This window comes from Caretta caretta, chromosome 7, assembly GCF_965140235.1.
Source record: "Caretta caretta isolate rCarCar2 chromosome 7, rCarCar1.hap1, whole genome shotgun sequence".
In the NCBI taxonomy this organism is placed as follows: domain Eukaryota; kingdom Metazoa; phylum Chordata; order Testudines; family Cheloniidae; genus Caretta; species Caretta caretta.
The window spans coordinates 51,596,053-51,622,384 of NC_134212.1; the positions used below are offsets into that span (position 1 = coordinate 51,596,053).

At 59.0% G+C, this 26,332-nt stretch overlaps 1 protein-coding gene across 6 annotated transcripts in view; it reads left to right on the forward strand.

Annotated features, from left to right (window-relative positions):
* The first annotated feature begins 319 nt into the window (after window positions 1–319).
* The window catches only part of CDHR4 (cadherin related family member 4), a 34,428-nt gene continuing 8,415 nt past the window's right edge, over window positions 320–26,332 (forward strand). For 2 of the 6 annotated variants that reach the window (XR_012669315.1, XM_048856525.2), the window contains exons 1-18: window positions 320–419; window positions 808–828; window positions 5,107–5,309; window positions 6,472–6,637; window positions 7,048–7,136; window positions 7,548–7,643; window positions 8,028–8,131; window positions 14,890–15,026; window positions 15,405–15,588; window positions 15,996–16,146; window positions 16,595–16,691; window positions 17,905–18,123; window positions 18,678–18,817; window positions 20,197–20,347; window positions 20,828–21,042; window positions 21,659–21,798; window positions 21,998–22,039; window positions 25,206–25,239. Coding sequence is in view for 5 of the 6 variants with exons in the window: in XM_048856525.2 (XP_048712482.2) it covers window positions 365–419; window positions 808–828; window positions 5,107–5,309; window positions 6,472–6,637; window positions 7,048–7,136; window positions 7,548–7,643; window positions 8,028–8,131; window positions 14,890–15,026; window positions 15,405–15,588; window positions 15,996–16,146; window positions 16,595–16,691; window positions 17,905–18,123; window positions 18,678–18,817; window positions 20,197–20,347; window positions 20,828–21,042; window positions 21,659–21,798; window positions 21,998–22,039; window positions 25,206–25,239 (2,244 nt within the window). In the remaining variant the exon portion in view is untranslated. Of the gene's footprint in view, window positions 420–807; window positions 829–5,106; window positions 5,310–6,384; window positions 6,638–7,047; window positions 7,137–7,547; window positions 7,644–8,027; window positions 8,132–14,889; window positions 15,027–15,404; window positions 15,589–15,995; window positions 16,147–16,594; window positions 16,692–17,904; window positions 18,124–18,677; window positions 18,818–20,196; window positions 20,348–20,827; window positions 21,043–21,658; window positions 21,799–21,997; window positions 22,040–24,617; window positions 24,706–25,205; window positions 25,240–26,332 lie in introns of those variants that run through there. The other 4 variants (XM_048856526.2, XM_048856527.2, XM_048856528.2 and 1 more) reach the window with 4 other exon arrangements.

The following is a 26,332-nucleotide window of genomic DNA, read 5'->3' on the forward strand; positions in this document are numbered from 1 at the left end:
CCAGGGTTCAGCTGGACTGGGGGAGCCCCTGGGGTGGGGGGCACAGACCACAGTGCTCGGCTGAGCGGGGGGAGGCCCCTGGGGCGGATGGTGCAGACACCAGGGCTCGGCTGGGCTGGGGGAGGCTCATGGGGTGGAAGGCACAGACCCCAGGTTGAGGGCGGGTGCCCTGGCTGGGGCTGTCTCTGTGTGAGTGGGAGGCATGTCCCTGAGCGCAGCTGGGGCCCGGGTGTATGAGTGCTGCACCTGGCGCTGCCCAGCATCCATAGCAACAGCCTGGCAACCTGCTCTGGCTTCCCAAACAAGAAGCAGAGCTGAGCTGAGCTGAGCTGCATCCAGTCTCGGCACTGCCCCTTGGGGAGTCATGGGGCCACGTGGGCACCAGTCCTTCCTGCTGCTCCTGGCCCTCTGTGCCACAGGTAGGCAGCTCGGTACCCAGTGATGGGCCACCCACCCAGTAACAGGGAGAATCCACCTGCCAGCCTCCCTTACCAGGGTGCTGAGGGAAGGCAGAGAGCATGGCTCTGCCCCAGGGAGCCAGCGCAGCCAAAACCCTGTGTCACTGGCAGCCCTCCCGCCCCAAGGAGCCAGCACCGCTTGAGCCCCATGGCAGCAGCAGTCCCCCACCCCAGGGAGCCAGCGCAGCCAATGTCCCATTGCATCGACAGGGTCTCCCCAGGGTGCAGTCAGTGTTGAGGAGGTGCCCACCCAGGGAGGTGTGCCAGGGGCTGGGAGCAGCTGCAAGTCTTGGCTGGCCAGTGATGGGCACGACCCATCCCAGATAACAGTGTCTCCTTCTGCTTCCAGGGGCCTTCGTCAGTGCCACAGGTAAGAACTGAGTGGCCAGGAACTGCCACCAGCAGCCCTAGTGCCCGGCTTGCCCAGGCATGTGCCCAGGTGTGTGTGCAGGGGGGTGTGTGCGTGCGCCCACCCAGGTGTGTGTGTGTGTCCCCGCGGGGGTGCCCATGTGCATGTATGCCAGGTTTACGCTCCCCCTCCCTTCTCCACCCACTCAGACAGTGCTCCCCCTCCATACCCTTGGACAGCGCTCCCACTCTCCCTCAGACTGCACTCCCCCTCCCCCACCCACCCCTGGACAGTGTTCCCCCTCTACCTCCGCCCCCTCGGACAGCACTCCCCTTCCATCTCCACCCCCAGAACAGTGCTCCCCCTCCACCCCATCGGACAGCGCGCCCCCTCTCCCTCCGTCTCCTCAGACAGTGCTCCCCCTCCTCCTCCATACCCTCGGACAGCGCTCCCCCCTCCCTCGGACTGCACTCCCCTCCCCCTCCCACCCCTGGACAGTGCTTCCTCTCTACCTCTATCCCCTGGGTCAGTGCTCCCCTTCCACCTCTGCCCCCTCAGACATCTGCCCCCTCAGGTGGCGCTCCTCCTCCACCTCCAATCCCTCAGCCTACACTCCCCCTCTTCCTCAGCTCTCTGGGACAGAGCTCCACCTCCCTGTTCACCCCCTCAGACAGAACTCCCCCACTCCCTCCATTCCCCTGTACAGTGCTCCACTTCCATGCCCCTCAGACAGTGCTCTGTCTTCCCTCCGCCAACCTCGGACAGCACTCCCTGTCTGTCACAGAGTCCACGGGTGATGCTCTGGAACTACTCCATATGAAGCCAGCCAGGACTCTGGGGGAGCCTCCTCTCTCTGAGCAAACTGTCTTCAGGGCAAGAAGTTTATCCAGCTTCCACCTTCCTGGGTCTGACCTCGGAGCATTCAGCATCCCCTTCCACACCGTGCGCTTCCCGCAGTGAGTCTGCCTAGGTGGGGCTCCTGGGGAAGCCAGAGGGCCCTGCTCCCCAACTCCGCAGTCAGATGTGACTCTTGGCCAGCTGGTAAAACGGAAGGTTTATTAGTCGACAGGCACACAGTGTAGAACAGAACCTGTTAGCACAGAAATCAGTGACTTTCAGCCAAATCCATCTTGGGCAGGAGGGGAGCCCAGAGACAGGGCTCTGATCCTCCCCCTGTGCCCCAAGCCATCCAAAACTGACTTGCTTCCAGCTGCCTGGCCCCTGCCCTGCCTGTTGCTCCTCCTCCGGCCTTTGTCTTGCTTCCCCGGCCAAGAGTCACCTGGTCGTATCCCCCTCCTGGGTCTCTGGTTGTGAAGGGGTGGCCATAGCATCCATGGCCAGGAGCATCCCCCGCAAAAAGTCACACACCCTTATTCCCACCACCTAAACATTGGTGCAATGCACAGGGAAACTGAGGCATACACAGCATTCATGCAAAACAGTAAGACTCACATATAACATAACAAGGGAGAATCTCCACTTCGTCACACCCTCTCCCTCCGCCACCTGGTCAGTGCTCCCCCTACCCTCCGCCCCCTCGGACAGCACTTCCCATCTCCCTCCACCCCCCTAGACAGCAATCTCTGTCCCTGCCTCTGGACAGCGCTCCTCTTTTCCCTTGGCCACCTCTGTAATGATGCTGCCCTTGATGGGACACAACTGAGAGTACCAATTCAGAACAAATTGTTTAGAGCAGGGCAGTTACAGCCCAAGGCTGGAGTTCTTTTGAATACCAAGGCAAACCAAACCAGCGAAACAGAGAACACTTTGGTTTTACCCCACTGGCTAACTATAAGTCATACAAGCAATTCCCTTAGACACCCCAGTTTCCCAGTATGACCACCAGTGCCACTCGTTATGGGGCTGAATGGTTATGAAAACCAATATCCCAGAAAAAGAAAAAAGGTTCTCCCGATCCCAAAGGACCAAGCCCCAGATCCAGGTCAAATGATAACTTAGATCTTACCCAAAATACACACTTATAGACAATACTTATTAACTAAACTAAAATTTATTAAAAAAGAAAAGAGAGAAAGTTGGTTGAAAGATCAATATACATACAGATTTGAGTTCAATTTCTTGAGGTCCAGATACATAGCAGAGATTGTGAGTTTATAGTTGCCAAATGTTCCTTTAGAAATAGTCCATAGGTTATAGTCCAATGTCCATATTCAGGGCGACTCCAGTTAGTGACTGGGGATCCCAATTCTTATGGCTTAGGGTTTCCCCTTCTTGAAACCCAAAGCAGATCTGAGATGAAGATGGATCATGTCCCAGGGTTTTTATACATTTCCAGCAGCCTTTTGGCCTGAGAAAACAATAGGCTTAACTTTCCTTCTCCCAAACATCATGGCGATTAGCATAGGGTAATTTATCCATTAAACAGTTCAGATACAGGTTACCACAACCTTCAAAGAGACATATAGACAATAATACTATTTCACTCAAGTGTCTTCCTAAATACTAATACTCCTTTTTTTTTTTAATCTTTGAATCAAAGCCATAGTAATAGACAAGACTTGTTTGCTAACACCACAAGACCTGAGCAAACAGTTACCCTTCTATCTCTAACAATGCAGGCTTGCATTTCAAAACTCTATTCATTTCCATATCTTCATAGAATCATAGAATATCAGGGTTTGAAGGGACCTCAGGAGGTCATCTAGTCCAACCCCCTGCTCAAAGCAGGACCAATCCCCAACTAAATCATCCCAGCCAAGGCTTTGTCAAGCCTGACCTTAAAAACCTCTAAGGAAGGAGATTCCACCACCACCTTAGGTAACGCATTCCATTGCTTCACCACCCTCCTAGTGAAAAAGGTTTTCCTAATATTCAACCTAAACCTCCCCCACTGCAACTTGAGACCATTACTCCTTGTTCTGTCATCTGCTACCACTGAGAACAGTCTAGATCCATCCTCTTTGGAACCCCCTTTCAGATAGTTGAAAGCAGCTATCAAATCCCCCCTCATTCTTCTCTTCTGCAGACTAAACAATCCCAGTTCCCTCAGCCTCTCCTCATAAGTCATATGTTCCAGACCCCTAATCATTTTTGTTGCCCTTCGCTGGACTCTTTCCAATTTATCCACATCCTTCTTGTAGTGTGGGGCCCAAAACTGGACACAGTACTCCAGAAGAGGCCTCACCAATGTCGAATAGAGGGGGACGATCACGTCCCTCGATCTGCTCGCTATGCCCCTACTTATACATCCCAAAATGCCATTGGCCTTCTTGGCAACAATGGCACACTGCTGACTCATATCCAGCTTCTCGTCCACTGTAACTCCTTGGTTCTTTTCTGCAGAACTGCTGCCAAGCCATTTGGGCCCTAGTCTGTAGCAGTGCATGGGATTCTTCCGTCCTAAGTGCAGGACTCTGCACTTGTCCTTGTTGAAACTCATCAGATTTCTTTTGGCCCAGTCCTCTAATTTGTCTAGGTCCCTCTGTATCCTATCCCTACCCTCCAGCTTATCTACCTCTCCTCCCAGTTTAGTGTCATCTGCAAACTTGCTGACTGAGCAATCCATGCCATCCTCCAGATCATTAATGAAGATATTGAACAAAACCGGCCCCAGGACTGACCCTTGGGGCACTCTGCTTGATACTGGCTGCCAACTAGACATGGAGCCATTGATCACTACCCATGATCCTAACAACTCTTTAAAGTTTGGCCATGGGTCATGTCAGTCTGTGAGTTAATTAACTCTTTCTGACTCTGTGTCACCTTTCAGTGAGATGTATTACACTCATAATGTCACACCCTCCGACTGCACTCCCCCACCCCCTCCAGCCCTGTGGACAGTGTTCCCCCTCCCCTTCTGTCCCCCTCAAACTGTACTCCCCCTCTCCCTCCCTCCCCCTGACAGTGTTCCCCCCTCCCTCCGTCTTCCTGGACAGCAATCCCCCTTCCTCCCCCTGGACAGCGCTCCCTCTCTCCCTCCCTCCACCTGGACAGTGCTCCCCCTCTCCCTCTGTCCCCCTGGACAGCACTCCCCATCTCCCTCCGCTCCCCTGGACAGTGCTTCCTCTCTTCCACCACCGCCCTGGACAGTGGTCCCCATCTCACTCCGTCCCCCTGGCCCCCCCACATCCCCATACAGTGCTATCCCCTCTTCTCACTTGTCATTAACTGTACAGCCCACACAGGTGTGGGGTGGCCTGACCCAGGCCTTGTGCGCGCAGGCACCCCTGGGCACAGGTGCAGCCACCCACACCCAGCTGTCCCTGATGATCTGGGGGTTTTGTGGATCCCCGCTGTGGCGGGGGCTGGGCGGGCTTATTCCGTGCCTCTCTGTGCCAGTGCTGTCCGGCCTGCCCACCACAGTGAGCGTGATGGAGAGTGCGGTACCGGGCACGATCATCGTGGAGTTCAACCTGACCTGCCAGAACGAGACCAGCATCCCCACCCCTGTCTTCACCCTGCAGAGCACCCCCCCGACCTACTTCTTTAACCAACCCATCGTTGCCCACCGTGCCAGCCCAACTCCCCACTACAGCGTGCAGGTACGTGCTGCAGCCCACACCCCCAGGAGGACAGATCTAGGCCCCAGCCGGCGGGGCATCCCAGCCTGGCAGTGCCCTGTGGGGCCGTGCTGGCAGGCGCAGACCCCAGACACCGTCAGCACTAAGCCAGGGCAAGGCTGGCCTGGAGGCCTGTGCTCAGTAGGGGCAGTGTCTGCAATGGGAACAAAGGGCCGATGCACCGTCACCCTGCCCCCAGGGGTGTGGGAGGGGTATGTGCGCCCCCTGAGGGCGGCACATGATGCTGGGCAGTGAAGACTCAGGCACCAGGGTACCAGGACAGCAGGCTAGCAGCAGAGCCGCAGGGAGCAGAGCCTGCACAGCGTCCACCATAGGCTCCCCATGGTGCCAAGGGGGCCCAGGGCTCTGCTCTTGGTGAGGAGCAGGCCCATTCCCTGCATGGCACCCAGGGGTGAGAGGAGGGCAAAGAGGGAGACACAAGGGGACTAGGAGGGGGCTGCGGGCTGGGTGTGAGGCTGGAGAGTCCGGAACAGGAGCCCTCGCTGCATGCGGGGTCAGGGCCGGGGAGGCATGGCCTCATTACATGCAGGGTCTAGGGCAGGGGCCCCTGTTACATGTGGGGGTGAGGGTCAGGGCCCCAATGCATGTGGGGTCAGGGCCCCATTACAAGCGGGATCGGGGGTGGGGTCCCATTACATGCAGGATTGGGCAGGTGGGGCCCTGTTACATGCGGGGGCAGGGCCCTGTTACATGTGGGGATGGGACCCCGTTACATGAGAGATTGGGGGGGCAGGGCCCCATTACAATGAGAGTCAGGGAGCAGGGGCCCCCTGACATGCGGGGTCAGGGGCAGGGGTCTGTTACATGCAGGATTCTGGGCAGGGCCCCGTTACATGCCGGATTGGGGGGCAGGGCCCCATTATATGCAGGGATGGGGGCAGGACCCCGTTACATGCGGGGGCAGGGCCCAGTTATATGAGGGATTGGGGGGGCAGGGCCCCGCAGAGTCAGGGGCAGAGCCCTGTTACATGCAGGGTTGGGGGCAGGGCCTCGTTCCATGTGGGATTGGGAGGAGGCGGAGCCTCATTCTATGCAGGGTAGGGAGCAGGGCCTGCTGCATGGGGAAGGCTGGCGTAGCCTGTGCTCAGTGTCAGAGCCTGCTGAGTGCTGGGGTTTCTGTTAGATCACGCTGAGCCCCAGTGCGGCGCTGGACGCTCGGCAAGTCAATCAGTACACGCTGACCCTGGAGGCTACCTGCCCAGGGGAGACGCCTGCCAAAGGCGAGCTCTTCGTCCAGGTCCACACAGTGGATGGGCCCCCCCAGTGCATGGCCAGGTTTGCTAGCCAAGGTAAGGCCCACCCTGCGCTCTCCCCTGCCCAGCCTCTGCGCTCTCCCCTGCCCAGGCCCTGCATTCTGCCCTGTCCAGCCCCAGAGCTCTGACCCAGCCAGGCCCAGTGCTCTGCCCTGCCCAGCCCCAGTGCTCTGCCCCACCCAGGCCCTGTGCTCTGCCCCACCCAGGCCCTGCACTCTTGCCTGCCCAGCGCTCTGTACCCAGTGCTGCCAGGGGAGTTGGGGATCCAGGCTGGGATGGGGAACCCTTCCAGGGCAGAGCGGGCACTTCTGGTGCTAACAGGACTCGCCTCCTGGCTCTTTCTGCTCTTGGCCAGTGGGACCCAGTGCAGAGCCAGGGGAGGTGGGTCCAGGGCTGGGGAGAGCAGCCTCTGAGCCCACTCCGCCTGACTCTGTGCTTTGCTGCAGTGGGGGAGCTGGTGCAAGTCTCAGAGGACGTGGCACCCCTGATGCCCATCTACACCGTGGTCTTGCAGCGGCCAGCTAGCGGGCTGAGGGTGAGCATGGAGCAGGGCCTGGCCTCCCATCCCCAGGCGGGTGCTATGGGATGACCCTGCACAGTCTAAGCCTAGGGGGCAGGGGTCTGACAGGGCCCAGTGGCGGGAGAGGGGCTGTGGTGGCGGGGGGCTCCGATGCGGTCCAGTGGCGCGGGAGGGGCTTTGAGGGCAGGGAAATCCACTGAGGCCCAGTGGCAGGAGAGGAGCTGTAGGGCAGGGGGATCCAACAGGGCCCAGTGGCGGGGGAGAAGCTGTGGAGGCAGGGGGGATATGATAGGGCCCAGTGGCAGCGGAGGGCTGTGAGGATGGGGAGGATCCAAGGGGCCCAGTGGTGGGGGAGGTGCTGTTCTGGACTGGGGGTCTCGGTAAGGGGGATCTGGTTCTCTGGCTCAGCCCCTCTCTCCATGGCAGTTCACCATCAAAGACAATGACACACCCCTCACCATCGACCGCGCCGGGCAGGTGCTGGCACCAGGATCAGGCTTCATCCCAGCCCATGCCGGCCAGGTGAGTGCTGGGGTCTGGCCCCGCTTGGGCATCCTCCAGCCCTGCCTTCCATGGGTAAGCCCGTCACCCCCAGGCCTGCTTCTGGGGCATGCCCTCCCCGAGAGCCCCCCATCCTCGGGTACTCCATCTACCCCCAGGCCCCTCCCAAAGCACCCCAACTCCTCTCCCTGGGCCATGGCTCCCTCCCCGCACCCCCATGGCTCTGGGGCTCCCCCTTCTCTCCAACCATCTGGAGAGAGCTGATCAGTGCCCATGGGGCTTCAGCGCCCCCAGCCCACAAACTCCCTCTCTGCCTTTACCCATGCGCCCACAACGCAGCACCAGAGCTGGCAGCATGGCCCAGGCCAGGGTCCTCCCAGCCTCACCCAGCACCTGTGTCTCCAGGTGTTCAGGCTGCAGATCCTGGTTACCGACAGGAGCGGGAGAAACTGCAGTGGGGCCGTGACAGTGACGGTGCTGCCCGTCCACCGCCCCCACATCAACTTCATGTAAGGGCACAGGGTGTGGGGCATGGAGGGGTGGGGCACAGGGGTGCTGGAGGCAGGGGTGTGGGGTAATGTTCCCAGGGTGTAGGGCATAGGGGGCAGAGGTATGGGGTGATGGGGGCAGGGGTGTGAGGTGCAGGTATTTGGGGCACAGGGGGCAGAGTTGTGGGGCTTGGGGACTTGGGGCACAAGGGTGCTGGGGGGCAGGGGTGTGGAGCGCAGGGGTGTGGGGTACAGGGTGATGTTTCCAGGGCATAGGGCACAGGGGGCAGAGTTGTGGATTGTGGGGATTTGGGGTGTGGTGGTGTCATGGAGTCACCGGGACGATGCTCTGGAACTACTCCATATGAAGCCAGTCAGGACTCTGGGGGAGCATGCCTCCTCTCTCTGAGCATACTGTTTCCAGGGCAAGAAGCTTACACAGCTTCCACCTTCCTGGATCTGACCTCGGAGCATTCAGCATCCCCTTCCACACTGTGCGCTTCCCGCGGTGAGTCCGCCTGGATGGAGTTCCTGGGGAAGCCAGAGGGCCCTGCACCCCAGCTCTGCAGTCAGATGTGACTCTCAGCCAGCTGGTAAAACAGAAGGTTTATTAGTCAACAGGAACACAGCATAAGACAGAATTCAGTGACTTTCAGCCAAGTCTATCTTGGGCGGGAGGGGAGCCCAGAGCCAGGGGTCTGGTCCTCCCACTGCGCCCCAAGCCAGCCAAGACTGACTTTCTTACAGCTGCCTGACCCCTGCCCTGCCCATTGCTCCTCCTCTGGCCTTTGTCTCGCTTCCCGGGCCAAGAGTCACCTGGTTGCATCCCCCTCCTGGGTCTCAGGTTACGAAGGGGCAGCCATAGCATCTGTGCAGGCAGCTGGAGCATCCCCTGCAAAAGTCACACATGCTTATTCCCACCACCTAGACATTAGTGCAATACACAGGGAAACTGAGGCACACACAGCATTCATGCAAAACAATAAGACTCACATAGGCTCACATACAACATAACAAGGGAAAATCCCCACTGTGTCAAATCTCTCTCCTCTTCGAGACCAAACTGAGCGGGGTCACTTTAGCCAGCAACCTGGAGAAGTTCAGGCCTCCCTCTCCGGGACAAAGCATCAGCTATAACATTCGGGGGGAGGGATAGCTCAGTGGTTTGAGCATTGGCCTGCTAAACCCAGGGTTGTGAGTTCAATCCTTGAGGGGGCCATTTAGGGATCTGGGGCAAAAATTGGGGATTGGTCCTGCTTTGAGCAGGGGGTTGGACTAGATGACCTCCTGAGGTCCCTTCCAACCCTGATATTCTATGATTCTATGATTTGTACTCCCCTTAACATGGACCACCTCCTTCTCATAATCCTGGGAGGACAGACTCCACCTCAGGAGCTTGGCATTGGACCCTCTCATCTGATGCAGCCACGGCAGGGGTAGTGGTCTGTGTACACAGTGAAGTGCCACCTAAATAGATTCGGCTGCAGCCTTTTAAGAGCCCACTTCATGGCCAGGCATTCCTTCTCTATGGCTGCATAGCCCTGCTCCCAGGGCAGCAGCTTCCTGCTCAGGTATAGATGTGGTGTTTCTCCCCATTTGCATTGGCCTGCCTCGGCACTGCGCCCAGCCCTGTGTCTGGGGCATCTGTGAACACCATTAAGAGCGTGTCAAAGTCTGGGTTTCCCAGCACTGGGCCCTTGACTAGATCCTACTTCAGCATGCAGAGAGCCCTCTAGCACTGCCCAGACCAGACCAGCTTGTCTGGCTTACCCTTCTTGCATAGCTCAGGGATGGGAGCTGACACAGAGCTAAAGTGGAGCACAAGCCTCTGGTAGTGCTCTGCCATCCCAATAAAGGCCTGGGTCTGTTTCTTAGTCTAGGGAGCAGGCCAGTCTTTGATAGCCCCCACATTGGCTGGCTCTGGCTTTAGGCAGCTGCTCTGTACCTTGTGGCCCAGGTACAACACCTCTGCCATCCCCACCTTGCACGTCCCAGCTTTTACAGTCAGCCTTGCATCCTGGAGGTGACTCAGCCCCATCTTCACCTGGGACACCTGGTCCTCTCAGGTCTGGCTAACAACATAAATATCATCAATGTACACTAGGGTAAAATTCTCCATCCCCGTCAGTAATTGATCCATCTGGCACTGGTAGGTGACTAGCGCCTCCTTGAGACCAAAAGGTAGATCCAGGGACTTGTACAGTCCCAGAGGGGGTGGTAAAAGCAGGTTTCAACTTGGCATCTGGATCCAAAGGCACCTGCCAGTAATAGCCTTTGGTGAGATCCCTGGTGATGGGGTACCGAGTCCCGCCCCAACTTGTCTAGGATCTCATCAGTCCTAGGAATGGGCAGGCACCAGACATGGTGATGTCATTGAGCTTCTGATAGGCCACACAGAATCGGATCGACCCATCTTTCCTAGGGACCAGCACCACGGGAGAGGCCCCTGTGGCTGGTGGATGGCTGGATCACCCCTAAAGCCAGCACGTCTCTGACCTTTCTCCCTCCAGGGCCTGTGCTGTGTTCCCCATTTCTCTGAATGGGAAACACCTGATGGGAGGGCTGGGTCCCATCTCCACTCAATGGACAGCTTGGTTAGTGAGCCCAGGCCTCTTGGAACACAGCTGTTGGTTGGAAAACAGCTGTTGGTACAAATGCACTGTCTCTTGCATCTCTGCCTGCTGGGCAGGGGTTAGCTGGTCAGAGAGGGGAATTGATTCCAGCAAGGGGCCAGCTCCTGTCTCAAGGAATAGACCCACTAGGGGATCTTCCCCCTTCTCCCACTGGCCACATATGGCCAGTAGAAGCTCTTCCTGTCACAGTACAGCTCCATTATACTGACCTGGTCCCCTCAGTGGCTGTGAGTCCAGTTGGGCAGTTCCACCACATCGTTCTCCTCATTCATCTGCTTGATGACCTTGAAGGGCCCGTCCCAGGCACCTTGCAGCTTATTCTCCTCTATGACAGGCAGATGTCTCAAGACTGCTGTACCCTTGTCCCAGGCCATTTGCACCTCTAAACAAGGCTGCCCTGATTGGCAGCTGTCCCGCCCTGGCTGTGGTTCCCCACACTCAAATGGGGTCAGAGCCAGTGTGAGCCACCTCCCCCCTGTGCAGTGGGGTGGGGACCATCTCTCTGTCCCACTCAACTCCAGGGCTCTGGTTACAGACAGGCAGGTAACCTGAGCTTAGCAGCTCCTTAGAGCTTTGCATTTTCACTGACTGCTTCAGTCTCAGCCGATTGTTTCCCTGGATTCAAATTCAAATCCTCGGCCGCAGGGCCTGGATCCTGTCCCAAATAGACACAGTCATTCTCCAAGAGGAGGTCACAGCTGATATCTTGGAGAACCCCTACTACCAGCCAGCCCGACCCCTCCTGTCTGTACAGGGATCTGGGTCACAGGCATGGTGAGGGACATGCACATGCTGCAGTGGGGGAGGTTTAGATTGGATATTAGGAAAAACTTTTTCACTAAGAGGGTGGTGAAACACTGGAATGCGTTACCTAGGGAGGTGGTAGAATCTCCTTCCTTAGAGGTTTTTAAGGTCAGGCTTGACAAAGCCCTGGCTGGGATGATTTAACTGGGAATTGGTCCTGCTTCGAGCAGGGGGTTGGACTAGATGACCTTCTGGGGTCCCTTCCAACCCTTATATTCTATGATTCTATGATTCTAGGGGCTTCATTCCTTGGACCTTCACCCAGGTCACACAGCCCCTCAGCATCTGGTGAGGCAGCACCACCTGGGGCCTGACAACAGTTCTCTCTGTCCCAGGATCTTGCCACTCCAGGAATGTCTCCCCATTGACCACCACCTTCCACTCCCACTGGGGGTCCGAGGGGCCTGAGCCCAGGAGAGGACACGCAGACATATGCTGCGGCCAGGGGTGAGAGCCAGTCTGCCACCCTGCCCACCAGACTAAACAGCTCTATGGCCTTGGGACCCAGGAAGGGGGCTAGACACCAGAGCTTTTCCGCAGGGCCAGCCTGGTTCCAATTGCCAGCCTTCCCAAAGGCAGCGAGACAGGCATCTACTTCTCCCCGCTCCTTAACCTGGGGCAGCAATTTAGTGTCGAGGTTCCCTGCAGAATTGGCACCCCGGGGTCTATCCCCACTCACCCCTGGACTGGTTCCTCTGCCTCTCAGCTCAACCATCACCACTTCATGCTGCCTCTGTCTCTCCTGCTGTTCTGCTTCATGCCTTCCCTGTCTCTAATGGTCCTCTGACTCCTTCAATCTCAACTCCAATTCCATCTGTCTCAGATCCACCAACAGGGAGCTGGTGGAGACCCCCTGCTGGTTGGGGACGGTGGCAGAGGTCTCAGCCCGCCTGCTCCCAGCCTCTCTCGCGGCCCCAGCTGGGTCAGGAGCCAATGTGGACCCTGGGGCTGCCTGGCTGCTCCCAGCCTCTCTCATGGCCTCAGCTGGGTCAGGAACCAGCTCCTTAGAGCAATCCTCCTCTTCCAAGTGAGTAATCAGCTGTGTCTTAGTGATCTTTCCAATATGCAGCCGTTTCTCTCTGCACAGCTCTACAATGTTCTTCATAAGGAGATGATTATAGGCCATCTCCACAGTGTTCCCAAATGGTCATGGATTCACAGGCCTATGCTCTTTCAGCTCCCCACAGTCCCTGGGAACAGCCCTTCTCAGGGGTCCACTCTCTGTCAGGATTAAGCCGTAGGCTCCTCCACCTCCTGGAACTGCACCTCTCGAAGCCTTCAGCATGCCCCCTTTGTTTTACTGCTCCCCAGTCACGTACTGCAGGATGCTCTGTCCACGAGGTGCAGTTTATCCCACCTCTGACACCAGTCATCACGGAATCACCAGGGAGATGCTCTGGAACTATTCCGTACAAAGCCAGCCAGGACTCTGGGGGAGCATGCCTCCTCTCTCTGAGCATACTGCCTCCAGCCAGCCAGACTGATTCGCTTCCAACTGCCTGACCCCTGCACTGCCCATTGCTCCTCCTCCAGCCTTTGTCTCGCTTCCTGGGCCAAGAGTCACCTGGTTGCATCCCCCTCCTGGGTCTCAGGTTACAAAGGGGCAGCCATAGCATCCATGGAGACATCTGGAGCAGCCCCTGCAAAAGTCACACACCCATATTCCCACAACCTAGACATTGGTGCAATACACAGGGAAACTGAGGCACACATAATATTCATGCAAAATAGTAACTCACATAGGCTCATATACAAAACAACAAAAGAAAATCCCCACTATGTCACAGGGGGTGTGGGTTACAGGGTGATGTGCACAGGGGCAGTGGTGTGGGGTGCAGGTATTTGGGGGACACGGTGATGTTCCCAAGGCATAGGGGGCAGAGTTGTAGGGCCTGGGGATTTGGGGCGCGGGAGTGTGGGGCACAGGGTGATGTGTGCAGGTGTTATGCTTATAAGAAGCACACAAGATCTTTTTCAGGGGAAAAGGCAATACACCGCATTTATTGAAGATACAACAATTAGCATATGCATTCAATCACACACACACACATTCTGTCCCGCAAGTCGACGTTATAGTTACCAGTCCACAGTCCGGATCAATCTAATGGCCCTAGGTTGATCATGGGTAGGGAGGAGCCGGGTTCTGCTGGTTGCGACATGATGCTCTGGGGAAGTCTTGGCAGGATGAACCCAAAGTTTCATGGCAAGGCACCCTGTATATATAGTGATTTTCCTTCATTGGGACCAATGAGTTTTGCACCGTCATGCTATAATCAATTGTTGTTTGACAAGTGCTTGTTTTCTTAAATTGTTTTTCTCATCCTTTATCTTGTTCTTTCATCAAGTCTCTCAGGGAGTTATCCCATGCTGGTTTTGATCACAGCTATCCTGTCCCCATTGATAGGTGCTTGTCTCATCTTTAGAGTCGTCAATCTGCCCTCCTCTGACATTTCAGTAGGGGTGTGTTGCATCCTTCTAGCACCCTTGCATCTGTTTTAGGATCCTCCCTAGAACGTCTGGTTCGGTGAGGGCCTTCACACTTATCTCTTAACACACACATTCCTCATTCACACACAAAACAGAATTGATTTACACAGAACATTTTGAACAGGAACATCAAATTGCAATGCAGAAGAAAAACAATCATGGCTACACTATTATCTTATTATTCTTTATCCTTCATTCTAAATTATACAAAATACAAACAATAAATCCTACTACTACACAGGGGACAGGGGTGAGGGGCACAGGAGCAGGAATTTGGGGCACAGGGGTGAGGGCACAGGATGATGTTCCCAGGGCTTAGGGTGCAGGGGGCAGAGTTGTAGGGCATGGGGATTTGGGGTGTGGGGTGTGTGCAGTGCAGGGTGATGTGCTTAGGGGCAGGGGTGTGGGGCAAAGGTATTTGGGGCACAGAGAGCAGGGATGTGTGGCACAGAGCTGCCACAGGCACAGGGAGATAGATGTTCCCAGGGCATAGGGGGAAGATTTGGGGGACCAGAGGGCAGGGGTGTGGGCTAATGTTCCCAGGATTAGGGCAGAGGGGGCAGCTTTGGGGCACAAGGGGGCAGGGGGCAGGGATGTGGGGTGCAGGGTAAAGTTCCCAGGCGCAGGGCTAGGCCTGGAGGGGCAGGCAGCAGAGGGCTGACGCAGGCAGTGCAGTGCAGCTGGGCAGCAGATCTGTCAGCCATGCCGGCGGGGCATCTCTTGGACAGCGCGTGGCAGCCCCGTCCTGCTGGGGGCCGTGAGGGGGACGAGGGTGCCTGGGGCAGGGGCTGAGTGGGTGCCTGATGGTGGCAAGGCTGGCGGTGGCTGGGCTGACCTCTGCCATGTGGTGGGCAGGGCAGCGTGGCGCAGTGTGGCCGTGCTGGAGAAGAGAGGCGCCATGCAGCTTGTCACGCAGGTCCAGGCCCAGGGGAACAACGTGCGCTACGAGATCATCGCCCCGGCTGCTCATGGGCTCTACACCATTGATACAGGTGAGCCACGCTGCTGCCCCAGGCCGGGCATATGGCCCCGGGGTTCCCTCATAGCATGGCAGGGCGGTGACTCATCTCTGAGATCCCCCAATATTGTGGCAGGGCCGTGGCTGGGGGGCATCTCTGGGATCCCCCAATACCACTGTGGCAAGGCCGTGGCCAGGGACATGTCTCTGCCCTACCACATAACGTGCCAGGAGCATGACCACAGACATGTCTCTGCCCCCCCGCCCCCTAACATGGTGGGGCCGTGACGCTGGCAAGTTTCCCTGAGAGCAGCCCTTCCCTTCAGTCCCTGTCCCTGCCTGGGGGTGCCGAGGGCTGCAGAGGCCCCAGCCTGGTGCTGGGCACATGGTGACACCCTCCTGTCCTCGGCAGTGACTGGCGAGCTCCGCAACACCTACGAACTGGACCTGCAGCGCTCCCCAGAAGTGGCGCACACCCAGCTTCTGGTGCGGGCCTATGACATGCTGCACCCCAGCGACAGCGACATCATCTGCCTCAACATCACTGTGCTCCCCACCAACACATTGGCACCCCACTGCTCCCCCGCTGTCTTGCTGTAAGGCTCTCTGCCCCCACCCCCCAGCACGGCTGGGAGCCAGATTTTGCCCCGGGCTCTGCCCCGGCTCTGGGAGGGCAGTGAGGCCTAGTGGGTGGGGGTTGCAGGGGCATGGAGCCAGGAATTCTGGGTTCTATCCCCAGCTGTGACACACTCTACTTTGCAATGTTGGCCAGGTCCCTGTAGCTCCCCTTGTGGAAGGGGCTGCTGCCCCTGGGGCAAGGTGAGATCCTAGCTGCAGGTGGCCCTGGCTGAAGTGTCATGCAGACGGACCCTGAGTGCTGGCCATAGTGTGGCAAGGCTGCAGAGGGCACGCTTGGCACAAGGGCAGGAGAGAGTCCCCCTCCCTTTGCCCAAGTCCTGTTGGCCCCTTCCCCCACTGGTTACCCCTGCCCTCCTTCTGCCAGGGCTCAAGTACCTGAGGACACCCCCATCGGCTGGACTCTCGCGATGCTGACATGCACGGACCCAGATGCCAGCAACAGCTCCCTGCGCTACCAGGTGGAGGGTGACCAGCACTCGCGCTACAGCTTCCGCATGCAGGGCCCACAGCTGCAGGTGAGCCCAGCGGGCAAGGGCAGGGCACACCCGACCAGTGCCAGCGCCTTCTGCAGCCAGCAGGGCACCATGGGGCACTGCTGGGGCCTGGTCTGTGGGATCCGGACTGCCCCACCTGGCAACCCGCAGGGAGCTCAGCTGTAAACTGCCTGGGCTCTATCCCCAGCTCTGGGAGGGGGATGGGGGCTAGTGGTTAGAACAGGGGGAGCGGGGCTGGGAGCCAGGCCTCCTGGACTCTGTCCCCAGCTCTGGAAGGGAAGTGCGGGCTAGTGGTTAGAGTGGGGAGGGAAGGGGCCTGGGAGCCAGGACTCGGGGTTCTCTCCCCAGCAGGGCTCATGTGCGGTTCAGGGGGAGGCATGGGGTGGCAAGGCTCAGTGGGCAGCCCTGGCTGTGGAGTTTCAGTGTCCAACCCCTGCAAATCCGAGCTGCCTGGGTTTGAATCCCGCAGGTCAACGAGACCCTGGACTACGACTCAGCTGCCAGTGCCCGCTTCCAGTACGTGGCCACCATCCTGGTGACGGACAACGGGCAGCCCCCCCTGAGCAGTGAGTGCCCCCGCTCTGCTGACCCCCGGCCTGGCCCAGGCCCCTCAGTCCAGTCGTACAGGCAGGGCAGGGGCAGTGGGTGCTGGGCAGCTCCAGGTATCTGAGGGCAGCACCAATCCCAGTGTAACCCTTAGCCAGAAAGTGCAGCCATAGGGGACACAACTTCCAGAATACAGTGGGGTCGCAAGGCCCCTCTTTACTGCCCACGGAGCTGTCAGCAAAAAACACCCTTTCCAGCCCACAAGAGCCCAGCCCGGGTGTGTGGGTGTGTGTGGGGGGGGTTGTTCCCCTCCATCCCCAGACAGCCCGGCCCCAGGGGATGGTCCCCCCACACCCCCAGACAGTCTGGCCTGGGGGGGACTGATCTACCCACCGACCCCAGACAGGCCAGCCCCTGGGGGCTGGTCCCCTCACATAGCCCGGCCCCCGGGAGCTGTTTCCTCCCCATCCCCAGATAGCCTGGCCCTGGAGGCTGGCCCTCTCTGTCACGGAGTCACTGGGCAATACTCTGGAACTACTCCCTGTGAAACCAGTCAGGACTCTGGGGGACCCTCTTCTCTCTGACCATACTGTCTCCGGGCCAAGAAGTTTACCCAGCTTTGACCTTCCTGGATCTGACCTCGGAGCATTCAGAATCCTCTTCCACCCCATGCTTTTCCCACAGCGAGTCTGCTCATGCAGAGCTCCTGGGGAAGCCAGACGGCCCTGCACCCCAACTCCGCAGTCAGACGTGACTCTCAGCCAGCATGCAGAACAGAAGGTTTATTAGTCGACAGGAACACAGTGTAGAACAGAACTTGTTAGCACAGAAATCAGTGACTTTCAGCCAAGTCCATCTTGGGGAGTCCTGGGCCTTCTCCTCCCCTTTGTCCTGCTTCCTGGGCAAAAGGTGTCACCTGGCGGCGCCCCCTTCCTGGGTCCCAGGTTACGAAGGGCACTGGTCATAGCATATATGCAGGCAGCTGGAGCAGCCTTACCTGCCCCACAGGTCTCTGCCAAAGTCACAGACCCCTATTCCCACCACCGAGGTATTGGTGCAGCACACAGGGAAACTGAGGCACACACAGTATTCATGCAAAACAGTAAAACTCACATAGGCTCAACAGTAAGACTCACACACAACAGAACAAGGGAAAATCCCCACTTCGTCACACCCTCCATCCCCAGACAACCCGGCCCCACGTAGTTGATCCCCCCGGCCTCTGTGATGCAGCCCATGTGCCTGTGCTGGTGACGGTGACTCCGAAGAACGAGCACTCACCTGCGTGCCCAGCCCGTGCCATGTTCAGTGTGCCAGAGGATGCTGCCTTCGGCGACACAGTGGGCCGGGTGAATGGCACGGACCTTGACTACCCCTTCGACAACATTGAGTATAGCATTGCTGGGGGCACCGGCGCCAGCCCGCCTGCCTTCTACATTGGCCCCCGGACCGGTAAGCCACCATGCCAGTCTGCATGGGCCTGTGCTAGCCTCTCCCACCTGTTCCTGAGCCTGTTCCCCAGCACCCGCCCCCATTACCCCTCCCCCACCCTGCCCCTTACTCCTCCAACCGCCCCCATTACCCCACCCCCACCCTGCCCCTTACTCCTCCAACCGCCCCCATTACCCCACCCCCACCCTGCCCTGCCCCTGTTACTCCTCCAACCGCCCCATTACTCCATCCCCGCCCTGACCCCATTACCCGACCCTGCCCTGCCCCCGTTGCCCCGCCCTGCCCTGCCCCCGTTGCCCCACCCCACCATGCCCTGCTCCCACCCCCATTACCCCACCCACCCGTTTTCCCTCCACCCGCCCCCGTTACTCCATCCCCACCCTGACCCCTTACCCCACAACCACACTTACCCCTCCACTGCTCCCCCACCCTGCCCTCCAGGCAGCCCCCTCCCCACCTGACCCTAGCCTGGACCCTGAGTCCCTCTCTTGAGGAGCCCAGGCTGTGGGTGTCTCCACAGGATGTTTCTGCATTGCTGCTCCTATGTCACGCAGGTGAAATTCACGTGCTCAGTCCCCTGGACTACGAGAGCAAGCAGGTCTATATCCTGACCGTGCAGCTGCGGGACATGGCCAATGATGCAGACCCACATCACCAGCACAGTGCACTGTGTGACATCACCATCCAAGTGCAGGTGATGCTCCGCTGCGCGCTTCCTGGCCAGCCCCGGGGCCGGTCCCACAATGCATGTGCACCAGGGGTCTGGTTAAGGTTACTCAGGCCACCTTAACTCTGGCGTTCCCTAATTCTGGAGCGCTTGCTCTGCCAGCTAAGCCTGTCCTCGGCCTCGCGGTTCGGTCTGTGCCATTCCAAGGATTCCAAGGAGAAAACAGATCAAATCCCGTGCAGGTATCTGCTAGGAGCCCTGGATGCCTGGGTTCAGCCCCTGGCCACAGGAGGGCAGCGTGCTCTTTATTAGCACAGGGGTGCTTTGCCTTTCCACAGTGCTCAGGTAGGTGGGGTGGGGGTGGTTCTGCGGAAGCCTCCCTGGTTATCCCTCGAATCAGCCCACTCTTCCCATGAGCCATGACAGCAGCCAGGCACCTAGAGCCCTGGCGTCCCCGGCCAACCCTGCCAAAGGCCCAGCCGGGAGCCCTCTGTAAGCCTATGCCTGGTGACTCGCCTGCCTCCTGAAGTGGAGGGATGAGGCTCTGCCATGTGGCTGTGATGGGAACCCCGGTGGGTGGAGAGGCCAGACCAGGCTGGTGATGAGGCTGCAGGAGGCTGTGGTGGTGCTGTGCAGGGATGGGCTCTTCACAGCTTCGGGGCCCAGCCCACCCAGTCTATTGGCAGCCAGCTCCCCAGCTCTGACCAGAGACAGAGAGCAGCATGGGGCCCCTCTGCCCCCCGCGGAGGCCTTGATAGAAGCTGGGGGGAAGGGAAGAAGCAGCCCATGGGCACTGTGCCATCCACAGCTCTTCGGTGGAACCAATAGAAACATGGGTTACAGGCTGCTACCGGCGTGGCCCTGCCCACACCCACTGGCAATGGGGCTGCCCCTGGGGTGCCACAGGGTGCTGCCCAGTGTGGCCCTGCCCGTGCCCACCTGCAATGGGGCTGCCCCTGGGGTGCCGCAGGGTACTGGCCAGTGCGGCCCTGCCTGTGCCCACCAGCAATGGGGCTCCCACCCCACCTCCCTCCTCTAGCACAGATCTGCCTGGCAGGAGTGAGAGGTGAATCCAAGCTGGTTGCGAGCACAGTATAGGGTTGTGACACACATGGTACTGCTCTGGCCCTGCCAGCAGAGGGCAGTGCCCTGGCTTAGCGTGCTATCTCTGTGTTTCTGGGATGTCATGCTGCCCTGGTGCCTAGGTCCTGTCCTGCGGCCTAGTTCGCAGGAAGGAGAGCTGGGAATGTGCCTGGCTCAGGGATGGCCCATTGCCCTGACCCGGGGCTGACCTGCCTAGCCTGGGGAACTCTGATCCCGCCCTGGGCCCCGAGTGCCACTGCAATGCCACCCACGCCACAGCCCTGGGGTGGCTGTTCCCAGCACAGGCCTCCGTGTGCCCCCAGGACACCAACGACCAGCCCCCGCGCTGCATGCCCCCCTTCCAGGAGTTCTTCATCTACTCCACCCGGGACCCCAGCCTGCCCCTCGCGCAGTTGCAGTGCTCCGACAAGGATGAGAGCACCATGCTGCCCCTGACCTACACCCTTGTGGGAGGTGAGTGGGTCACGTTTCCATGCCCCTGGCCTAGCACAGGTCGGGGGCATTTCTGTGCCCCTGGCCTAACCCTGGAGAGGGAGCGGGGCATCTCCATGCCTATGGCGTAGCCCTGAGAGGGGGAGCTGGGCATCTCTGTGCCCTTGCCCTACCTGTTGGGGGAGGGTGTCTCTATGCCTCTGGCCTAGCCCGGGGGGGGGGGGGGGGGGGGGGGGGGCTGGGGCATAACTGGGTGTTTCTGTGCCCCTACCTTACCTGTCGGGGGGGGAGGGAGGAGGCTGGGTTTGGGGCTCGTAGGGGCTCATGGCTCACTCGCACTCTGTGGGGACCTGGCAGGGCCTCGGAGGTAGTGTCTGCAGTGGAAATAAGGGGGCTCTGTGGTGGGGGCTCTCCGCACTCAGGGTGTGGGGCAGCATCCCCTCCCCACTGCTACCCCAATGGGCGGTGGAGCCCAGGCTCATCAAGGCCTTTCCTTGCCAGGCAACACCAATGGGCACTTCCGTCTGGCGGGCAGCACCCTGCTGCACTCTGCCTTCTCCGACCCACCCGACAGCATCCACGAGCCCCGTACCTTCGAGCTGCTGGTGGAGGTGACAGACAGCTTCAGTGCGCCACGCCACAGCACCACAGCCACGCTGGTTGTGCATGTGACACCCTGGGCCACTGCCACGCCCAGCACCACCACCATACACACGGTGAGCCAGGGAGCTCTGGGGTGCCCCCAACTCATCCCCTCCCATCAGCCTGCTCTGTTCTCCTGAGGTAGCCCTATGACCCAGGGTAACTCCCCCACCCCCTAGCCTGTTCCAGCCCCCCAATCTGGCTGCCCCATGGCTTCTGCTTCCCCCTGCCTCCCCCACCCGTCCATGTCCCCTCTGGAGGGCTGCTCCTATCCCCATTTGTTGTGGGCACGGCCCCCGGCGTTGGCAAGGGGACAGGGATGAGCCTGTGGTTGAGGTACCCGCTGGCAGACTGGGCTGACCTGAGCTTGTGCTGGGATGTGTGAGGGTGGGGGTGGGGGTAGTCTCCTTTCCTAGGCTCCAGTCTGTGTCCTGGAGTCACCCTAGAGCCTACACTGTGCCAGACTTTCCTGGGCCCCCCTTTTCTGGCAGGGTGTTGGGCACAGGGAGGTTATGCAGCCCTCCTGTGACATGGTGCCCCAAGCTGCGCTGGGGCCCAGTGCCCCATGTTGCAAGTGCATGGAGCTGCTTTGTCCCATGAAACTGCTGCCCACAGCCCGCAGAGCTCCCTGCCCACCATGCCCATACCCCAGCTTGCCAGGCCTCCCATCACTTTGCTCTCTGCTGCCAGACCCTGCGGAAGGGGCCGCTAGTCGTCACCCACACCGAGTGGTTCTGGGCACCCTCGCCTTGGTTTGTGGTGGTGCTGACTGTCTCTGTGGCGCTGCTGCTGGTGGCGCTGGCATGGCTGGCCTGGAAACTCCTGTGCAGGTGAGTGCTGACATGCAGGGTGGCGTGGGCAGGGCTGCCAGGCAGGACACACCCTGCCATGGCCAGGGTCCACCTGGTTAGGAGGGGCTTTCAGGGCTCTGCCAGGGGCAGCAGCCCACCTGCCCCCTGCTCCTGACCCGTAGGGCAACAGGGGCGCAGACCCCTGCCCTTCGCCACTCCCCTGTGCTCCTCATTGCAGGTCTGCTCCGGGCAAGTCAGCGCAGCCACTCCTACAGGACAGGTGAGAGCCTCTCCACGCATCCCTGGGCACCATTGGGGCATTGGCCCAGCCTGAGGAAGCGTAGGGGACCCAGCCCTAAAGCTGGGTGTTGGGGACCCCATTGGAGCCAGTCCTGGGCCAGGGCCCTTCCTGTTACCAGATTTGCCCGTTACTATGGGGTATGTTCATTTATTAGGGTTACTCTTCGGGGATGGGAGGTGTCTATAATTCTATCAATGTACTGCTTATGTCACTTGTATTTTCATAAGGAGCTCTACTTCTCCCTTCTGCAAGTCCCCTCTCAAGGGAACTATCCTTCAGGACCTAGGTTCCCCAGGACTGGGCTCCTCCAGCCCCAGAATCAGATGAACACACACACATATACATTAACAGAGCAAGTCTGAATGGACCAAGTCAATCAGCACCCTCAAGCTGACCCCTTTTATGGTCCTGGACTCAGTGGGCTGGGTCAAGCAGGATTTCCAAGCTGCCACCCTTATATGCCCCTGGACTCAATAGACTGGGCCAAGCAGCACTTCCAAGCCACAAGTACCGCACTGGAATAGAGTACACCTGAGCAGGCTGGGTCAAACAGCACTTCCAGGCTGCCACCCTCGTATGTCACAGGTTCAGCATGTCCTTATCCCCACTTTCACGTTACAATTGAAAAGTAGTAACCCACTTGATGAGCAAACCCCACAGTATTTTTGGGCGCTACAGGGATCTTTAGCTTAGGTAAGAGCGTTGCTGCAGAGTAAATGGGGGAGCCAAAAAAAACAAAAGAATAAAGTTCAGAGAGAGACAGAGGGAAGCAACCAGCTTAACCATAAAAGTTATTTATTGAATAATAGTGATAACTACACAAGGAGAGCCTAAACAAACACAACAGTTACATTATTAAAGATTACAAAAGTCAGGTATAGAAAACTATGCCTAATCAAACAAGTCAGGGTTAAAAAGTTATACCTGAGGTAGAAAAGAAAACAGAGAGAGAGAGAGCTGGGGTCTCACCACTCCATGAAGCTTGAACTGGTCGGGGTTCCCAGGTGATGGTGGTAGCTCAGGGTCCTGAGTGCTGGAGAGAGGCAGAGCCCCCAGCACAATCAGGCAGGAGAAGTAGTCCCAGTGGAACTCATACAGAGTTTGGATCCAGGCATCAGAACACGTACTTGAGTGTGAGTAGGGGTTTTTGTAGGGAACAGTGGTTCAAGGGAGAACACTAGATTTGTTTATGGGTATACTAATGCCTCAAGGGTTTTCTTTAGGCTAGACAATAGGAACTGATCATTCCTGGCTATGGGTGGTGTTCATTCAAGGGAGTTTACAATGCAATTTGGCAGCTTCAGTATTTTGGATGTCAATCAAGGATTCATTACTAGAATTGGTCTGATAACTGCTGAGCTGGGTGTGTGCAGGCGTGGGTTCATTAACATCTGAAGCAGGGATCCCCCGTGATGCAGTGCTCCCCTGCTTTTCTGGTCCCAGAGTTCAATGTGGTAATCTGTTCTTCATTCTGTATGCTAATGAAGATGTCTCCCTGTCCCATCTTTGATGCAGCTGAGGCTAGGGGAGTTGCCTTAATACTGTCACCCTTGTCAGGAGGGGTTTAGGTGTGTCTCCCACTGCCTTTTCATTACTCTCTGTTGGGCATGGCTACCCTGGAAACTGTCAAAATGCTGGTAATCCACCTCCATGAGCGGATTAGCTCTGAGCACTGGGAGCACGGCTCCCAGTGCTTTGAGCCTGTTTACACTAGCACTTTAAAGCGCTCTGACTTGCTGTGCTCAGGGGGGTGATTTTTCACACACACATGCTCCCCCCCGAGCCAGCAAGTTAGAGTGCTATAAAATGTAAGTGTAGCCAAGCCCTAAATCTTTCCTCCGATCGGTTTTGGTTCAAACAGAGGCTGGGGCGAGGGGGTGTCCTTCATGAGTCAGACAGGCTGGATACTGCGCCCTGGTTCCCCAAGAACACAGAGCTGATTGGTATCCTTCTGGGGGGGGAGGTCCGCTCCGTCTCCGGGGCTGGGCCACATTGACATGCTAAGCTGGGACTGCTGGTAGACAGCAGATCAATCTGGGAGGGGCTGCGCCTTTGCCATGGGTTGGCACTGACCCTGGACCCTTTGCCATGGTAGAGGTGCTGTGCTGCTGGAGACCTGAGATCTAGCTCTGGCCACATGTGGGCACTGAGTGCTAGGCTGCCCTGCTAGAGCAGAGGCTGGGACAACCCCATAATGAATGGCACCTGCCTCCCATAGGGCCCTGCAGCTCCTGGGGGGCTTGGCACCCTACCGCACCATGCTGTTTCCCTATGCCCCTCTCAGAATGACCAGCCGTGTGCACCACAGCCTGCCATGGTGCCTGTTGCCTGGCATGGGACCCAAGCCTCACCCGAGGAAGCTCCTTGTGCTCTGTATCCTGAAGGCACTGATGGCAGGGGCTGCCCCGCTGCCAGGCTGGGAGCTCCAGTGCCTAGCTACAGTGCCTTGGCATCCAGCAGAGGGTGCTCAGGCTGTGGGAGGGGCACATGCCAGCACAGGTGGTAGGTGCCTGGCTCTTTGGGGTCCATGCCCTGACTATCCTCTCACTCCCCTCAGGGCCTTGTCAGACCCACATGTGGCAAAGAACAACACAGCCCCGGGAGTGCTGGACAAGGAGACAGGCCGCGCCAGCATCCTCAGCTTGGTACAGACGCCTCATCCGAGCATGTGCCAGGCAGGAGCCCTGCCAAGGCTGTCCCCAGAGCACTGCACCCAGCCTGTGCACATGCCAGGCCCCCACTGCCACCTCGCCCCCTGAGCCTGGCACAGCCTGCAGTTGGCATGGTCCATGACAGCTCCCCCAAGAAGTTGGGCACCTTCCCCTGCTTGCCTGCCCTGCCCCCAGCGCCCGCTGCTGGCTCTGTCCCCGCAGTGCGCCTGCCCCGCCCCCCAGCATCCCCTGCTGGCTGTCCCCCCGAGTGTGCCTGACCCGCACCCCAGCAGCCCCTGCTGGTTCTGCTTTCCAGTGCACCTGCCCCGCTCCCCCAGCACCCCCTGCTGGCTGTGCCCCCCAGTGTGCCTGCCCCACTTTCACAGCACCCCCTGCTGGGGGAAGTCGGTGTTGCCTTATCCGTACAGCTCTGGCTCTCAGGTGGAGTTTGGGGCTCTGCACTGAACAGCCGCTCTCTGCTCTTCTCTCCACAGCAGGAGCAGTTTGATGGCCGTGCCCAGGACCCCAGTGAGTGCCAGGCCGGGGCCCTTTCCCCACCTCCTCCAAGCCAGTTCCGGCCCCCTACATTCTACCCTCTTCTTCCAGCCAATGCAGGCCCTCTGCCCTCCCCCATCTCCTCCCAGCCAGTGCCACTCCCTGCTCTCCCCAACCTCCTCCAAGACCGTGCCAAGCTCCTGCCCTCCCCCCACCTCCTGCCAGTCAGTGCCAGCCCCCTTCCCTCCTCTCCCCACACCTCCTCCCAGCCAGTGCAGGCCCCCTACCCTCCCGCCACCTCCTCCCAGCCAGTGCCAGCCCCCTGACCTCCCCTCGTCCTCCCAGCCAGTGCCAGGCCCCAGCCCTCCCCCACTGCCTACCAGCCAGTGCTGGCCCCCTGCATCTCCCCTTCTCCCAGACAGTGCAGTGCAAGCCCTCTGTCCTCCCCCACCTCCTGCCAGCCAGTGCCAGCCCCAGCCCTCCCCTACCTCCTGCCAGCCAGTCCTCCCCACACCACCTCCCAGCTAGTTCCAGCCCCCTGCATTCCACCCCCTCCTCCCAGCCAGTGCTGGCCCTCTCCCAGGCAGAGCAGGCCCCCTGCCCTCCCCCACCTCCTCCCAGCCAGTGCCAGCCCCCTGACCTCCCCTCGTCCTCCCAGCCAGTGCCAGGCCCCAGCCCTCCCCCACTGCCTACCAGCCAGTGCTGGCCCCCTGCATCTCCCCTTCTCCCAGACAGTGCAGTGCAAGCCCTCTGTCCTCCCCCACCTCCTGCCAGCCAGTGCCAGCCCCAGCCCTCCCCTACCTCCTGCCAGCCAGTCCTCCCCACACCACCTCCCAGCTAGTTCCAGCCCCCTGCATTCCACCCCCTCCTCCCAGCCAGTGCTGGCCCTCTCCCAGGCAGAGCAGGCCCCCTGCCCTCCCCCACTTCCTGCCAGTCAGTGCCAGCCCCCTTCCCTCCCAGCCAGTGCAGGCTCCCGGCCCTCCCCCACCTCCTCTCAGCCAGTGCCAGGCCCCCTGCCTTCCCCCCACCTCCTCCCAGCCAGTGCCGGCCCCCTGCCCTCCAACACCTCCTTCCTTGGAGTGCCAGCTCCCTGCCCTCCCCCACTAAGCAAGAGGGCATGGCTGGA